Consider the following 18,633-nt stretch of genomic DNA (forward strand, 5'->3'; position numbering starts at 1 on the left):
GTAAAGTTCACAGAAGAAATGACTTCACATTGCATTGGCTATTCTAATAGAATGAACACCCGAAAGATTGACTACTCCACTGAGGTTTCCTCTTTGTATTGACAGAGCAAGAACTGCCAAAAAGTTGCTGAATACATTTCATCATCTCAACGATAAAGTCCCAAACACTGTGGAGCACAACCTATGAGAATTGGGTCACTTGAATTCAGGTTTTCAAGCCATTAAGGTTGCCATGAAATAATCAAAAGGTGCAATGGCATCTGATTGGCCTGACAGCATCTTAATAGCTGCTGGACACAAATCCATTTATAACTGGTTCCAAGTACCTATTTTTACTTGTATTGATTATTTTCAAAACAAAGCAAACTGGTGAGCAATGTGATTATAACAGAAGAACATTAAAGAATATTGTCTCACTACATCAGGGGTTCCCAAACTGCAGGTTGTGACCCCCAGTGGGGTTGCAGGATGAGCAACTGGGGCTGTGAGTTCACCATCCTCTGGAGGCAGCAATGGTGATTGTGGAGAGGAGAATCTTTTGGGACAGCCCCATGCTCAGCTCCAAGGCCCCATGACATGCAGTCTCAGTTTTTTCTTGACGTGGGTCTGTGGGTGCGCATTAAAGAAATAAGCTCTGAAGTTGCATCTTCTAATGAGCCTGTAAAACGGTAGGGGAAAAAACTATCACCGCCTACCATCTGTTCAGCCAACCACCTGCCTCCCACCCCATGACCCCCACCCCCCCAAAACACACCCTGCACCCTGCTCTGACAGCCATCCCGACTTTCAATCTGGGGTCACATCAATTTTCAAGTGCCAAAATGGGGTCACACAGAGAAGCAGCTTGGGAAGCAGTGTACTACAGCATTCTGTAGCTATTTCAAGAGCATGTGTTGGTTCAATTAAAGTGTAGCTTCCAGAACGAGTGTAGCATTTGAAATTCAAGTACTGTAGAGAAAGGAAGAAACATTTGATAATATTCTATTTTTGTCAAATGGGCTATTAGTAGACATTCAATACTCGGTGACAGCACAGATGTCAGAATCACAAGATCATATGACTTATCGAACATACAACTTAGGCTGGCATTACTCTATGATACTATATTGTTGGAGGTACTACCGATTGGTTCAAACTTTAAACCGAGGCTCCATCTGCCTTTTCAGATGAGCAGGCAAAAAATAAAAAATTACAAGGCACATTTTGAAGAGGAGCAGGAGAGTTCTCCTGACGTCCTGAACAACATTCATCTCTCAACTAATTCGAAGCAAAACAGATTAAGTGATTATTTATCTCATTACTGCTTGAGGGATCTTGCTGTGCACATGTTGGTTTCTTTCTTTGCCTACATAATTGTTAACTATATTTCAAAAAGTAATTCATTGGCCATGGTGTTCTGGGACATCTGGAGGGTATTAAATGTTATATAAATGAAAAGTCCCTATTGTTCTTTATTCTAGTGTGATGGCACCCTAGATCCTGCTAAAGTACCTTTGAAATGCTGTGACACATGACTAAAAAGTGGAGGGAGCCCACCCACAATCCTGCTGGCTGCCCCACAGCAATTTAACGCTGGGGCCATTAATGCTGCGAGACTTCTGCACCTTTCTCAGGAGTATATCGCGTCTTAGAGAACTGATGGTCATTCAGATGACTGGCAGCTCTGTAGTCCCAGCAGCGCCAGTTGGGAGTGGTGGCCATGACTGGGGCTACCAGCAGTCCCACCACGCCAAGGAGCCAAAGCAAGTCTGCATTCAGGAGGGGTCTCACCGTGGTGTATAAAGGCCAGGTTAAAAGGCTAGGGGGAGCATTAAAAAGAGAGTTGGGTGTTGGTGGGGGTGGGGGGGGGTTGCGGGGAAGGTGGTAGCAGGAGGAGGGAGTGCTGTGGTGAACAGGGGAGCGGGGAGATGCCTCTGATAGTCCCAGGGAACCTGCAATGGATATGCCTCCCCTTGCCCAACAGCAGCCCAGCAAGAGCCTCTCCCCACAGTAGGATGAACCCTTAAGTGGCCATTTAAGGACTTCAATAGGCCCAAGAGCAGGCCATCTGACTTATCCCCTGCCCTCCTGTATAATCTCAGACAGGCTGGGGGTGTGCGGGTCAGTAGTGGGAAGGCCATCCGCTGCAGTGTACATGCCCCCACCCCACATCTTTAAAACCGCTAACAGGGAGCATCCAATCCAGCCCATCTCTGTTGACATAGTTCAGACTCTCTCTTTCACCACACCACACACATTCTGCAGGTAGGAAAGTGGGGATGATCTGCTCTATTTTTTAAAATTGCACTATTATAGATTAGTTATAAATTTTCCTTATTTTCAGTTATTAAAAATGGTAGAACCCGAAGCTATTAAGCAATCCACTGGTTTCACAGAAAGTAATGAGTATGTCAAAAAAACATGCTAAGTCCTCTACTATTGCTCTCCTAAGAATGCTTGCCTACAACAGCTTAGGGTGTGAGCACCCCTTTCTCAGGTCTCTATTCAGAGAATTAACAGTGCACAAAAGCAGACCAGTAGCTGCTCTCCCTCAAATCCTCCTGCTTGACACTCGCTCAGCAATTTCCAACAGTGTGGTGGCTGAACTCAAAACAAAATGTTAGTCTCTCATTTTAAATCCATATCCCATTCCCAAATGAAGTAATAAATAAACTAACTTCCCTTGGGACCTCTCCCAATCCCAACAGACTTTGTCACTAGGTGCTAATGACCTAGGTAGATCCATTGTCTTCAACAGGAAGATAGATCACCCTTATTGGAATTCTCTCTATTGATCATGAACTTGCCTGGGCTCAGCTACAAAGGCTCCCAGGGTTAAAGGCAGTATTTGCTGCCTGTTTAAGGCTTAAAGCCACTTTGGAAACACAGCAGGTAGTTGGGTAGTTGCCAGCAACCTACAGAACTGTAACCTTCTCTTTCACCCCCACCCGCATCCACAGCCTTCATATTTGGATGGGAACTTGCTGAAGGAAGGTTTGGGGGAAAACACACGCCTAAGCAACCATAATCAGAAAACCACGTTTTCCTTAATACAATGCAATGCTTAATGAATGGAAACCACTTGATACAAACCTGTTTCGAAAAGGACAACATACACAGATGAACAGCTGGAGGTAGGAGCTGTTCCCAAATTTCTATTTTTAAAGGATAAATTATATGACAATCAACAAGGCTTTGGGCATGAGAAAACATTAAATTCTTCATTTTTCTCTCTTTGACTGTTCATAACCACTTACTTTCTTTCTTGGCCTCAGCTTCTCTTGCCATTCCTTGAGTTGCTGGTTATGATTTTCATCAAGTGCTTTTAACTTTTCGGTCTCATGTTCTATTAGAAGATGGCACTTTTCATTCTGAAGAATTTAGGGATAATTAAATTACTGCAGCTGATCATTTGCCACTTGCCTTTCTTAAATTGCTCTATTGCCTCAATACTATTAAGTATAAAAACTTAATTTTACGTGATCTCACTTCCAGTTACTGACAGTCTACAGCTGGTAGTCAAACCAAATGTGAACAACATTTACACACATTCCAAATTTTTAGAATCCCCAGGGAAGGGATACAATTGTTTGCAAAAATAATTTTCATTATGGATTCAAAAAGAAACAAATGCAATAATGAAAAATAGTATTCCTTGAAACACATTAACTTCACAATGTTGGCTACATTTGTTTGTAGTTATATTAGGGGTGTTAATTACTGTGAGAATACTTGCTGGCAAGTCCTGTCAATGTTTGCACAAACTGGATCACTATTCATGATAACTCAACAGATTAGATTTCCTTCCAAACTTGCGTATTTCTAAAATATTTACATAAGGTGTAAAAATATTTAATTTGGTGTTTCAAATGAGATTTTAACAGAGGCTTTCTGCAGGAATCTTTAAACAGCAACTGCAGCAGGTTCAGTTTGACTCATTACACACCATCTCCAACACAATACACATTTCTTAGCCTTTTTAATTCATTTAGTTCCAATATCAGGTTCATTTGTTTAGATGGTTTAGACTGCCGTGACATTTTTCTAAAGAATGGGACAGTTTTTGCATCAAATTTATAAAGCTACCCAAAAAACCCACCAATGAAGTGGGCTGACATTAAAACACATTAGCTTCATTCTTAAAGTTGTATCCAAAAAAATGGCACATAATCAAAACTACTAATTAATTACTGTATAAAAATGATCCAGTGAACTTGTTGTCAGGATGCACAGGCAGCTTATAGTCACTGCGCAAAATCAACATCCCATTTTCCCTTGAAACAGCATGAGGAAAACATACCAGAGTTTTTGCAGCAACTGCAACCTGGCCTGTACAAACAAGCTTGTGAAACTGCATTCAAATCTCTACTCCTGGATACTATCCACAAACAAAAATAACCAAATAACCAGGAGATTGATGAAAGGTCATCAACATGAAACATTAACTCTGATTTTCTCTCAATACTTGCTGCTAGACCTGCTGTGTATTTCTACACTGTTTTATTCCAGATTGCAACCTGTTTTATAAAGAAAAACTGAGAAGTAAGCATGCAAAGATATGTAGCAAATGCTAACTCGATTACCTGTAGTTGTTGGAGCTCTTGGATATTATTGTCACATGTATGTTGCATGTCTCTCATTTGGGTTTCATGCTTTATTTGCTGATTTTGCTTTTCCATCTTTTGCCTTTTCTCTTCTTGCTGTCCAAACTATTTTTGTAAGTAACATCATGCCATAAGTTAGAGAAAAAGGAACTTTTGTGAATATGACCTAAAATATTATAATTTTGAGTTACTTATGCACAGAACAGCATAGTGTCCAGAAAATGGAACTAAATGTTGATGATCTAGTTTTGTTGAGACACCTTAACTCTTTGAACAAAGGCATTCTCCATACACAACAGGCCCTGTTGGATTTCGTACATCATACATAACAGAATGAAAAAAAAACATTGAGGGTCAGATTGCTATGGTGTGTGGAGAATATTTAGTTTGAATGATTGCCCTAACCGTGACAATACATCAGATTGCATACTGAGTAATGAGTAGTCTGTATTCTCTTACCTTTCCACCCAAAGCTGGAAGAAAACTGTGTGCAAACATTAAAATTGGATTTTTAAAAAAAATTTGTTCATGGGATGTGGGTGTCACTGGCTGAGCCAGCATTTATTGCCCATCCCTCATTGCACTTGAGAAGTTGGTGGGGAGTTGCCTTCTTGAACTTCTGCGGTCCATGTGGTGTAGGTACACCCACAGTGCTGTTAGGGAGAGAGTTCCAGGCTTTTGACCCAGCAACAGTGAAGGAACGAACGGTGATGTAGTTCCAAGTCAGGATGGTGTATGGAGGGGAACTTGCAGGTGGTGGTGTTTCCATGCATCTGCTGCCCTTGTCCTTCTAGGTGGCAGGTTTGGAAGGTGCTGTCAAAGGAGCCTTGGTGAGTTGCTGCAGTGCATCTTGTAGATGATACACATTGCTGCCATTGTGCATTAGTGGTGGACAGAGTGAATGTTTGAAGTGGTAGTCGGGTCCAATCAAGTGGGCTGCTTTTTCCTGGAAGGTGTCAAGTTTCTTGAGCGTTGTTGGAGCTGCCCTCATCCAGACAAGTGGAGAGTATTCCATCACACTCCTAATTTGTGCCCTGTAGATGGTGGAGTCTATGGGGAGTCAGGAGGCACGTTACTCACTGCAGAATTCCCAGCCTCTGACCTGCTCTTGTAGCCACTGTTTATAAGGCTGGCTCAGTTCAGTTTCTGGTCAATGGTAATCCCAGCACACTGATTGTTGGGGATTCAGTGATGGTAGTGCCACATAATATCAAGCGGAGGTGGTAAAATTCTCTCTTGTTGGAGTTGGTCTTTGCCTGGCGCTTGTGTGGCACGAATTATTGAAATTGCATATAATGGATAAAATTGAAGTGGGAGGCGGAATCTGGTTCACTAATGCCCTTTAGGGAAGGAAATCTGCCATCCTTACGGGCTGGCCTATATGTGACTCCAGAACCACAGCAATGTGTTTGACTCTTAAATGGCCTAACAAGCAACTGCTAAAAACAAGTCAATAAGTAATGAAGCCGGACGGACCACCCAGCATTGACCTAGGCATTGGGGGAGGTGATGGCGTAGTGGCATGTTAACTGTCACTTGTAATCCAGAGACCCAGGGTAATGCTCTGGGGACCACAGCAGATGGTGGATTTTGAATTCAATAAAAATCTGGAATTAAAATTAAAGAATTAAGAATCAAAAGTCTAATGATGACTATGAAACCATTGTCGATTGTTGTAAAAACCCATCTGGTTCACTAATGTCCTTTAGGGAAGGAAATCTGTCATCCTTACCTGGTCTGGTCTACACATGACACCAGACCCACAGCAATGTGGTTGACTCTTAAAATGCTCTTTGAAATGGCCTAGTAAACCACTACAAAGACACGAAAAAGGAATGAAATCGGATGTACCACCTGGCATCAACCTAGGCACCAGAAACGGCAATGGCAAACTCAGCCCTGTCGACCCTGCAAAGTCTTCCTTACTAATATCTGGCGGCTAGTACCAAAACTGGGAGAGCTGTCTCACAGACTAGTCAAGAAATAGCCTGACGTGTTCATCCTCACGGAATCATCCTTACAGATACTGTCCCAGGCACCACCATTACCATCCATGGGCATGTCCTGTCCCACTAATAGGACAGGCCCAGCAGGGACGGCGGCACAGTGGTATACAGTCAGGAGGGAGTTGCTCTGGGAGTCCTCAACGTTGACTCAGAACCTCATGAAGTCTCATGGCATCAGGTCAAACATGGGCAAGGAAACCTCCTGCTGATTGCCACGTACCGCCCTCCCTCAGCTGATGAATCAGTGCTCCACCATGTTGAACACCACTTGGAGGAAGCACAGAGGATGGCAAGGGCACAGAATATGCTCTGGGTGGGGGACTTCAATGTCCATCACCAAGAGTAGCACCACTACTGACCGAGCCCTAAATGACATAGCTGCTAGACTGGGTCTGCGGCAGGTGGTGAGGGAACCAACAAGAGTGGAAAACCTGCTTGACCTCATCCTCGCCAACTTGTCTGCCGCAGATGCATCTGTCCATGACTGTGCGGTGGTCACTGCTACCGATACTGTCATTATGGAGACAGAGTCCCGCCTTCACATTGAGGATACCCTCCATCGTGTTGTGTGGCACTACCACTGTGCTAAATGGGATAGGTTTCAAATAAATCTAGTAACTCAAGACTATGCATCCATGAGGCACTGTGGGCCATCAGCAGCAGCAGAATTGTACTCATACACACAATCTGTAACCTCATGGCTTGGCATATATCCCACACTACCATTATCACCAAGCCAGGGGATCAACCCTGGTTCAGTGAAGAGTGCAGGAGGGCATGCCAGGAGCAGCACCAGGCATTCCTAAAAATGAGGTTACCTGGTGAAACTATAACACAAGAGTACTTGCATGCCAAACAGCATAAGCAGCAAGTGATAGACAGGGCTAAGCGATCCCACAACTAACGGATCAGATCTAAGCTCTGTAATCCTGCCACATCCAGTCGTGAATGATGGTGGATAATTAAACAACTCACTGGAGGAGGCTCCACACAAACATTCCCATCCTCAATGATGGTGGTGTCCAGCACATCAATGCAAAAGATAAGGCTGAAGAATTTGCTACAATCTTCAGCCTGAAATGCCAAGTGGATGATCCAACTCGGCCTCCCCTGGAGGTCCCCAGCATCACAGATGCCGGTCCTCAGTCAATTCAATTCACTCCACATAATATCAAGAAATGGCTGAAGGCAGGAGATACTGCAAAAGCTATGGGCCCTGACAATATTCCGGCAATAGTACTGAAGACTTGTGCTCAAGAACTTGCCATGCCCCTAGCCAAGCTGTTCCTGTACAGCTACAACACTGGCATCTACTCGGCTATGTGGAAAATTGCCCAGGGTCCTGTACACAAAAAGCAGGACAAATCCAACCAGGCCAATTACCGCCCCATCAATCCATTCTCCATCATCAGTAAAGTAATGGAAGGGGTCATCAATCGTGCTATCAAGCGGCACTTGCTTAGCAATAACCTGCTCATTGATGCCCAGTTTGGGCCCTGACCCCATTACAGTCTTGGTTCATATATGGACAAAAGAGCTGAACTCGCGAGGTGAGGTGAGTGTGATTGCCCTTGACATCAAGGCAACATTTGACACAGTGTGGCATCAAGGAGCCCTAGCAGAGCTGGTGTCAATGGGAATCAGGGGGAAAACTCTCCACTGGTTGGAGTCATACCTAGCACAAAGGAAGGTGATTGTGGTTGTTGTAAGTCAGTCATCTCAGCTCCAGGGCATCACCGCAGCAGTTCCTCAGCATAGTGTCCTCGGCCCAACCATCTTCAGCCGCTTCATCAATGACTTTCCTTCAATCATAAAGGTCAGAAATGGGGATGTTTGCTGATGATTGCACAATGTTCAGCACCATTCGTGACTCCTCAGATACTGAAGCAGTCCATGTCCAAATGAAGCATGACCTGGACAATATCCAGGCTTGGGCTGACAAGTGGCAAGTGACATTCGCACTATACAAGTGTCAGGCAATGACCATCTCCAGCGAGAGAGAAACTAACCATCGCCCCTTGATGTTCAGTGGCATTACCATCACTGAACCCCCCACTATCAACATCCTGAGGGTTACGATTGACCAGAAAGTGAACTGGGCTAGCCAAATAAATACAAGAGCAGGTCAGAGGCTAGGAATTGTGCAACGAATAACCCACCTCCAGCCTCCCCAAAGCATGTCCACCATCTACAAGGCACAAGTCAGGAATGTGATGAAATACTCCCCACTTTCCACCACACTCAAGAAGCTTGACACCATCCAGGACAAAGCCTGTTTGATGGGCACCCCATCCACAAACATTCACTCCCTCCACCACCAATGCACAGTGGCAACAGCATATACCATATGCAAGTTATGCTGCAGGAACTCACACAAAGGATCCTTTGACAACACCTTCCAAACCCACGACCACGACAATCTAGATGGACAAGGGCAGCAAACACATAGGAATACCACCACTTGGAAGCTCCCTCCGAGCCCCCACTCGCCATCCTAATTTGGAAATATATCGCAATTCCTTCACTATTGCTGGGTCAAAATCCTGGAAATCCTTCCCGACAGCACCGTGGGTGTACCTATACCATATGGACTGCAGCAGTTCAAAAAGGCAGCTCACCATCACCTTCTCAAGGGCAATTAGGGAAGAGCAATATGTGCTGGCCTAGCCAGCGATGCTCAGAACCCATGAATGAATCAAAAAAAATATACAACTCATCTGAAAATTCTGCTGGGAAGAAAGGAAATCCCCAGCTTGATAAATTTTCAGCTGATCAGTGAGTGAGCCAGCTTGGATTTGTAAAGCGCAAATCATGCCTGACAACCCTTAATGATTTTTTTTTGAGGTGACGACTGAAATAGCAGACAGGGCCCTGTCCCTGCATATTTTAATATGGACTTACAGAGGAATCCAATAATCTTTCTTAACAGTCCCATAACAGCTAAATTAGCTAATTCATTAGTTAAGATGGCTAATGGAATACTGGCCTTTACATCTAGAGGACGAGAATACAGTGATTGGGGGATTGGGAAGAGGTCGGGTGGTGGTAGAAGCTGCACAAAGTCCTACTTAGAGCACACTTGGAGTACGGTGAGCAATCCTGGCCACCACACGTTTGGAAGGAGATACTGGTGTTGGAGAAAGTGCAGTGTACATTTACTAGAATACCACCTGGACTCCAAGGGTAAAGTCATGAGAAGAGATTAAACAAACTAGGGTTTTGTTCTCTGGAATTTAGAAGGTTCAGAAATGATTTAATTGAAGTTTTCAAGATATTAAGGGGAACAAGTAAGTAGATTGGGGAAAAAAATGGCTGGGAAGTCTAGAATTAGTTTGTATAAAAATTAGAGCCAGACCTTTCAGGAGTGAAGTTAGGAAGCACTTATTCACACCATGAGTGCTAGACCTTTTTTCCACAAACAATTGTTAACTGCACAACTGGGTTAGATAGATTTTTGTTAGCCAAGGGTATTAAGTGACATGGGGCCAAGGCAGGTATATGGAGTTACGTCACCGATCAGCCATGATCTCAATGAATAGCACAAAATAGACTTGAGGGGCCGAATCACCCACTACTATTCCTATGTTATTCAGGTTACATTCATCTTTTAAGAGGCTGTCCATAACATAAAAACATACTGCTTGGTTTCTGACCTGGCTCAGTGGCATTACTCTTGCATCAGAGTCAGGTCTTGGGATCAAGAGATTCAGGCATACTATCTAGGCCATACTTCAGCACAATACTGAGGTAATGTTATAGCTGTTTTCTGGATAAATGTTAAATGTAATCACTCAGATGGATGTAAAATATTTCATGAAATTATTTGAAGAGGAGCAGAGGAATCCGCTTGGTGGGCTGGCTTTAACCTTTAGCCAGTTTCAAAATCTTTGATTTTTTTGGTCAATTATCTCACTATTGTTTGTGGAACTCACAAACAAAATGCCTGTCCTATTTTCCTATAACAATAGTGACTTCACCTCAAAAGGTACTTCATGGGCTGACGTGTCCCAGGGCTTCCTTAATAGATGAAAGGAGCTATATAACTGCAAGTTCTTTAAAGTTTTAAAATAAAATTTTACAACCATGCCCAAATGTGAATAATTGACAGAAGTGTAGCAGAGTATTTCTTTTGGTGTGAAAAATGTTAAGGCAACGAGGCCACACCTCGAGTATTGTGTGCAGTTTTGGTGTCCTTACCCAAGGAAGGGTACACTTGCCACAGACGCAGTGCAGCGAAGGTTCACCAGACTGATTCCTGGGATGGCAGGATTGTTGTATGAGGAGAGGTTGGGCTAAAAAGGCCTGTATTCACTGGAGTTTAGAAGAACGAGGGGGGATCTCACTGAAATGTATAAAATTCTGACAGGCTGGACAGACTGGATGCAGGGATGATGTTTCCTCTGGCTGGGGGATCTATAAGGGGTCGCAGTCTCAGGATATGGGGTAGGCCATTCAGAACTGAGGTGAGGAGAAACTTCTTCACTCAGAGGGTGCTGAACCTGTAGAATTCTCTACCACAGAAGGCTGTGGAAACCAAGTCACTGAATATATTTAAGAGGGGAAATAGATTAGACACTAAAGGCATCAAGGAGTATGGGGAGAGACCGGGAGTATGGCGTTGAGAAAGAGGATCAGCCATGATCATATTGATTGGCGGAGCAAGCTCGAAGGGCCGAATGACCTACTCCTGCTTCTACTTTTCTATGTTTAGGAACGCTTCCCTCAAGTTCATCACTATCAAAAGGCCTCTGAGCTCAGGGATTGTGCCCCTCTTCCTCACCTGGAATCAGATCCACTCTGCCACGTGGCTTCCTCCGGAGCATTCCCCAGCTGAATGGAAGCCAAGTCAGGATCAATCAGGATGATATCCTGGTGGGGAATCGGTCAGGGGCAAGTCTCATATGCTTTGGAGTTAAAAGGTTTCCCTATCTCAAACTACATACCCTGCCTACTCAAGCTGCCTGATTACCCATTATTTCTGTAAATTATAACTCTCAAAGAAATAAATTTTGCTGATTTGTGAAGCTTGGGTGACGTCTTTTCCTTTTGCATATCTCTTATAGCAACCTGGTGGAAGTCAGAAAGCAGCACTTATTGCCATTATGAAAATTGGGTCATACAAACTACCTGCTTGATTTTCTCTCTGTCTTCTGTGTGGCTCCCTGTGGAGTTAATGCGCAGACTTTTCTTGTACATCACCATTCTTGTCTTTCCTTCGCTTCTTTGGATTTTGGGAAGTCTGTTCTTTTCCTGTTGCTGTCTGATCTTTAGCTGCTCAATCATTCGCTGATTATAACGTTGCATCTGCTCCAACTCCTTTGGTCATATAAAATAAATAAAGTGAAATAGTATGTAGGTGAAATGTAATTTTGTCAAACTGCAGAAAGCTGAATATACCATTGATCATATAATTAAAGATGAACCAGGTTAACTATGTAATATTAAAAAAAAGGTAAAGAACCTAAAGAAAAATCTATCAAAGTCAACTGAAGATTAATGAAACTCATGGATCATTGAGACAAACGGTTCTTTTGCAGCAGACAAACAAAAAATATCCAGTCCTTACAGGTCATAAATATGTGTGTTTTCCTATACTGAACCAGTTTTTTTTTTACCTTATCATGTTTCTTCAGTAACTGATGTCTTTGCAGAAAGTATTGATCCTTTAACTGCTGCTTGAGGAATTGATGTTTCTCCTGCAGATGGTGCTCTTCCAGTTCCCAGATGGCAGCCTCCCTTTCTGCAACAAGAAATAAAAGAATGTTCAGGAAGAGTTAAACTACACAAGCTGAATTCAATGAGGGCTACTTGGTAACATATATTTTCTATAAAACTGATATCAATATCCCATTATATACTGGTTCTAATGTAATTAAGATGGTACAAAAACATATTTATGTTGGTTGATTCGCTCCTTTGCCATTTTCTCTCCTAGTCTCCAATCTTGAAAGCATTGACTCAGTTCCACAGGCAGTGGGAGCCTTCCAGTACATTGATTAACTGGCCTTTATTCATGCAGTGGCATGGACAATAAGCACTTTTTTTTTTTAAAAGAAAAGATTTGTCTTGGCATGTGGCAGGCATTGCCAAAGCTACATTTATTGCTCATCCCTAGTTGGTCTGGCTTGCTAACCCATTTTACAGGGCATTTATTGAACAAATAAACCTCGATTTTAACTTTTGGGGTGCAGTGAAACAGGGGAGAGATGAGCATGTGGCTAATAAGGCAAATGGCAGGCTTGTCCAGACTCACCAGAGTGATACTGAAGTCATTTTTGTTAACTCCAATAATTGTATATAAAGGAAGAATGAGTCTGAAGCTGGCCTTTTACCTCAAGCAGGTTTATTCAGCCAGCCCAGAGTGACAGACTCCCAGTTCCTTTCCCCCCTGGAGTGTTACAGATATTTCAAAATGGTCAATACAGACAGACAGTGCAATAGAATTTAAGTTACACATGCAGAGGAAACCATGATCATGGCCTTTCCCCTGCCAGTTAAGTACCCATTTATGGATGAGCCAATGCCCATCATCTGTTGTAACAATTCAATTGTCTTAATGTAATTGCCAGTCAATACAATGATTGGTATTGGACCTTGACAATGTAATTGCTGATACACTGACGATTTTAACTCCTAATTAACACAGTGCGGACCTGACTCCCAGGGGAAATGTCACACAAGTGGGGAGAACACAACAAGAGGCTGCCTCTGGGGACCCACAGGAGTGTTTGCTGGTAGTTAGGTGAGTATGGGCTGTTGGTGTTGGTGAGGGCGAGGGCAATAGATGAGATTAGTCAGAAAGGGAGAAAGATCAATGATGTATTATGGGGCCCAGAGGTCATTCCTACTCCTCTTGACTCACAAGGAAACAGTCAAGATATAATTTTTCTGACCTTACCTGACACCTTATCAAGCCAGCTTCCCCAGATGTGATTGGTATTTGCACACCAAGGTTATTAAGTTGAAGTCTGAATGGCATCATCAAAATCCAGTTTGTGCAAGTCAATGAACCCTTGCTCATCTGCAGCAAGTGTTTCTCCTACTGGCCAAAATGCACTCATTAAACTGGGGCACGGTGTGAGTGCAGGGTGGACAAGACAAGTACCTTACGATCAATATTTTCAAAACCCGGCGATTACATTCTGGTCAGGTGCAGTGGATTAAAACTGGGCCTATAATGTCAGGCTGAGTTATTTGATAACTCAATTTATTCAATTTCACAACCTGTGGTAGAATATGAACTCAATACTAGAAAAACAGAGTACTGTAAGTGTTGATGATCTATTTAACAGAAAGGAGCATTGCAGCCAACACCTTAATGGTAAATATCAGAGAATGAGGATTGAACTGGAGATGTTTCTGGTCTGTATGGTTTAGTCTGTTTGAGAACTTCATTGAGTCACTGGTGCAGCTGGAATTGTTTTTTTCAATGTAAAACTCTGTAGACTCAGTGGATTTTTAGATCCGTTCAGCATTCCTAACTTTTACATATACTTATTGCCCAATAGGAAAATCTGAAGCATTTGTTATGGTGTATCTATATTTTGTAAATCTGAAGTCATTCTTTCTCCAACTATACTACTTCCATTGGCATATATTCTAAAACTCCAAACCCAAATCATAACTCCAAGAAAGCATCTTACCTCTCATCAGCTGCTGCTTCTTTGAAAGACACAATCTTTCCTGGTCAGAAATTTCCTTCTTGTTCTGTGCAATTATTTTTTTCAATGCAATATCCAGCTCTTGATGCTGTTTTGATTGAAAGTCCTGCTCCTAGACAGTTACATGAACTTTTTAGTGGATTTAAATAACCACCTTAATGAGCCATTGGTAACTTCATTAAGATGCCTTTATTCCATGATGCTGATTATTAAGCAAATTGTTTGCAGAGTAATTGGCAATGCATCATTTGAAGTTCCAATCACATAGTTTTTATTCTTCTACACAAGATGTATATTTACTATGCTATCAGCTTCCTGGCAACAACAAATCAACATATTGGAACAAAAATAAAAAGGAGCAGCTGGTAACAAAATGATTTGAATAGTCACTTGGAATGAGCATTATATATAATTAAGGTCAAAGATGACACAAGAAAAAGTTCGACATCAGTTGCCCTGAAGAGCAATGGCTTTGCTTCAAAATCATCCTTTTCCAATCATTGCAGAATTATTTATCAAAAGGAATTTTTGGGCATTAAATTAAATCCAAGCAAATTATTTGAAACATTGCTTAACTAATAGAATACTAGTAATATTGCAAAGTCACAGCTTTTTGCCTTTTGAACTTTGTGCAAGAAAACAATATTTTGACTGAAATGTTTATATACAATTAGGCAGTAGAGGGAAAAACAGAAATGGGCCACATCAAGGGTTTAATCTTGCATCCCCAAACCACTAAACATAAACACTTCAGCAGCAAAAACTAAATAAAACTCGAACATTCAAGACGAAACAGATTCCTTGAATGTTAAAGAACCCACATATAACTGCTGCTGAATGATTTTTTTCCTATGTATGATGGTAGGAATGCAACTAGTGGAAATAATTTTTTTTACAAAAAAGTTACTATGACTTTGGCACGTCAAAAATTAAACAGGGAGCAGAAATTGGAAAATGAGTTGAGCATGATTCAAGTCTTTAAAATAATGATGCAGTACTATCAACTCTGAAAAAATTCTGGGCAAATGCGTTTAAGAATGGAACTAAGGTTGGGCTGGGAGAAGTTCACTGAATAATTGGCAGTGTTTCGGCAGATGCATCTTGGAAGCAACACAAACGGTCCAGAAAATTTGTGGTTAGCGATGTTTTGGTGTTAAACCATCAAAAATCAGTTGCGTGCGAACTTCCTTGATAGAAAGTGGCACAGTTCCACTCTCATGCTGTTGATATGCTGATAAGTTTCACGGAATTTCAGGAAAATATTCGTCTGACAACGTGGCAGAGAAAATAGCTTTCTTAACTGGAACTCTCCAGTGTTGGTTTTTGGTTAATCCTGATGTCAATACAAAAGAATTAACAATTGACACTTTTCAAAACAATTTGTTCCCTGAAGGTATCTGATGGGGATATTCAGCTAGGGCGGTACAGCACACTTTTCATAAAGTGAATATGCACACCTTTGAGAAAAACTGAGATCAGTTAGTTTATTAGCCACTTAGATCATGAGGTTGAACTGAAACGCTAGCAAAAATAAATTGTGTCAGCACCTTCACCCGTCAAAAAGATTTGTCAAATAGGTAGAACCCTTAGGGTAGCGCTCCAATTAGTACACCAAAGATAAAGAATAGCATCCACCCGTGTCAGATATCTTACAATAACAGTAGTAGGGTGCATCCCTATTATGCAAAGACATCATGAACCATAACCATATAATCAGAAACTGAGATAGGAAAAGTTCTGAAGTTATGGAAACCATGAAAACCTGGTCAAGGAGATAAAAGTAAAGACTGGAAGTGAAGAGGCAGCAAGATTTGGCAACACAGGCTGCACGGACCAAGAAGCTGGATTTCAAGCACGTGACAATACATTTAAGAAAATAAACTGCTTTTGCTAGTTGCTGTGTATGACCATTATGCTGGTTGCAGTGTATGACCATTATCCTAGTTGCAGTGTATAACCATTATCCTAAAATATTAAAATGAACTATGCACCTTGAAAGCAAAGCTGGCTCACATACTATTTCAGAAACTGCTGCAGCAACCTGCTGGGAGAAATATCTTATTTCACCTTAAAATAATATACTAAGTATCTTATAAAGGTAGCTGGGATTGCTTTAAAAATATAATTGATGAAAAGTTAAAAATGGGAAAAAAATTAATGAATTTGAATATTGAAACAAAAACTATTACCACCTGCTCGTGGGATGTGGGCAATGTTGTTTGGTTGCTTTCTTCCTTCATTGTCATTGAAGTGGTGAGATATGAAAACAGGGCATTGAGAGTTGACCACAATGTGGCACTCGGGCCTTGTGTACACTACCCTTATTGGGGCGACAGACTCCCTTCTTTCCAAGGCATTTGAGCATCAGTTGAGTTTTTAAATGACAATCTGGCAGGTTTCAGTCCTTTGCTCAGGTGTCAGCTCAAATGATTAGCTTTCTTTGATTGACCTTTGCAATTTACCAACAGCTACTGAGCTTGAGTTCTGGATCTCAGTATCAGCATCACTATCCTACCATGTGCAAATACTCTTTAAACAGGAATATGTTCAAGTTCTTTTTCAGCAGAGAGTTAAAAATACCGAGTTTACTTAGTGGCAACTATTCATAATAAAAAAATTCTAATTAAAAATTGCAAAAAAATCAGATTCCTGTCCCTAATTTAGTGATATCCATACCAATATCTACAATTCATGCATTCCAATTAGGGCAGATGTCTTTGCCACATTTTCAAGGCTTGGCATTGAAAGAAGATGTGTTTCAAGTAGCCCTGGTACACAGAGTCCAATCTTAACACTCTCGTCCCCCTGACACCCCCACCAGCCCTCCATGCCTCTACCATACTCTCAAAAAATGTGATTTTCACTGCCTTCAGAGCAAATATGGTGCTTCAAAAGCTTTTCAGACCAGCTATAGATTCTTATTGTGAAATATGATTAAACGTACAAAGTATCCTTGGCAATTGCATCAATCATTATTTATAAACTCCAGTTCAGCCAGCATGTTTCTCAATGAAGGGTACATGAAATTAAATGGATGGACGATACGGAACCCATATAAAGATTACTACAAAATTTTTAAACGTACCTCCAAACACAAGGCTGTCCATTGTAGAAATTTATCTGCAATACATCAGTTCTCCAAATACAATCAAACATCCAAGTGTACATAGATAAACGATCCCCAAAACAGACTTCTACAGGTCAGTTTGTCCAAAACCAACTGCATTATCTGTTGTAAAATTGGCATGGTAGTCAAAGCACTTAAAAACACCCCACCCGCAGATGCCACCATTGTTGTTGTTAATGCAACAATACACATATACCACACAAAAAGCACAAAAAGGAGTTATGAAGAGCAGGATTCAAACTTGAGTCTTCAAGCCAAGAATCCAATATTTCAGTGTTATCATTAAAGGTTGCTTCTAATCTATTTTTAATTGCACTGAGTTCAGGTCTTCCACAGGACTAAACTAAAAGGCCGGTTTCTTCATTACAAGATCAAGACCTGAATCATAATTTCAAGCTTATCCAAGCTTCAGCAGTGAAAGCTGGACCAGAACCAAACTCAACTTATAAAAAGGTAATTTTGGCTCTTCACATAAAACCAGGACATTTGAAGCATCAAGGCAGATAATTTTTTTCAAGGTTGTGACAACAGAACATTTTTTTTTGTGGTGGAGGAGGATTAAGTTAGGAAAGAATATTCAGGTCTGTATAGTGGGTTAGATTTGTAGCAGAGTTAGTCACCAGATGTAATTCTTTTTTAATAAGCGATGTTAGGGAAAGCAAATGAAGAGTTTGTTTTTTAATCAGTAGTTGAGACAAAGAGATGGAAGAGTCCAATGGGTTTTGGCCAATTCAACTCGAGAATGGCTGGAAGCAGCTTACTTATTCAAATTTAGGCCCTTCTAATTCATTGTTACTATTTACTGCTGCTACCTGTGTTTGTTTCTTCTGTGCATATTCTCCCATTTTTTGTTTCATGTTGTCTCTGCGTTGGTTTCTGGGAAGTTTTTCAACTTCACTCTTTACCTAATGTACAACAAGAAAGTACATATTTTAACAGTTAATCTAATAATCTGCATCAAATGCAGAGATTTCAGGATCAAGAATAAGAGTGCCCAAGCTATGTATGAAGCAGATGTGTACTTAGCTTTTGCTATTTAGTTGTGGCTAAGTAAAATAAATTGTAAAATGTATTTTGATTTTCAATTGCTTTATAGATGATATTTGATTGTAGTTCAGAATCCGTTCACAGTGAACACTTAAATTACACTGCCTGGGTAGAAATGCACTCTTGCAGCCAGGAAGATAAGTTCAGTAAGGGCTCAGGAAGTCCAAAAGACCGCTGAGGATTTTCTAACCCTTGTCTGACCACTCAAT

The 18,633-nt window shown here is 41.4% G+C and overlaps 1 protein-coding gene across 2 annotated transcripts in view; it reads right to left on the minus strand.

Annotated features, from left to right (window-relative positions):
* Window positions 1-18,633, minus strand: part of stk10 (serine/threonine kinase 10) — a 126,682-nt gene that overhangs the window by 2,034 nt on the left and 106,015 nt on the right. The window contains exons 13-18 of one of the 2 annotated variants that reach the window (XM_041193637.1): window positions 18,190-18,282; window positions 14,233-14,362; window positions 12,205-12,329; window positions 11,717-11,905; window positions 4,563-4,688; window positions 3,237-3,350 (exon numbers count right to left, since the gene is read on the minus strand). In XM_041193637.1, the coding sequence (XP_041049571.1) occupies window positions 3,237-3,350; window positions 4,563-4,688; window positions 11,717-11,905; window positions 12,205-12,329; window positions 14,233-14,362; window positions 18,190-18,282 (777 nt within the window). The remainder of the gene's footprint in view (window positions 1-3,236; window positions 3,351-4,562; window positions 4,689-11,716; window positions 11,906-12,204; window positions 12,330-14,232; window positions 14,363-18,189; window positions 18,283-18,633) is intronic. The other variant, XM_041193638.1, reaches the window with a different exon arrangement.

Source organism: Carcharodon carcharias, chromosome 8 (genome assembly GCF_017639515.1).
Source record: "Carcharodon carcharias isolate sCarCar2 chromosome 8, sCarCar2.pri, whole genome shotgun sequence".
Taxonomy (NCBI): domain Eukaryota; kingdom Metazoa; phylum Chordata; class Chondrichthyes; order Lamniformes; family Lamnidae; genus Carcharodon; species Carcharodon carcharias.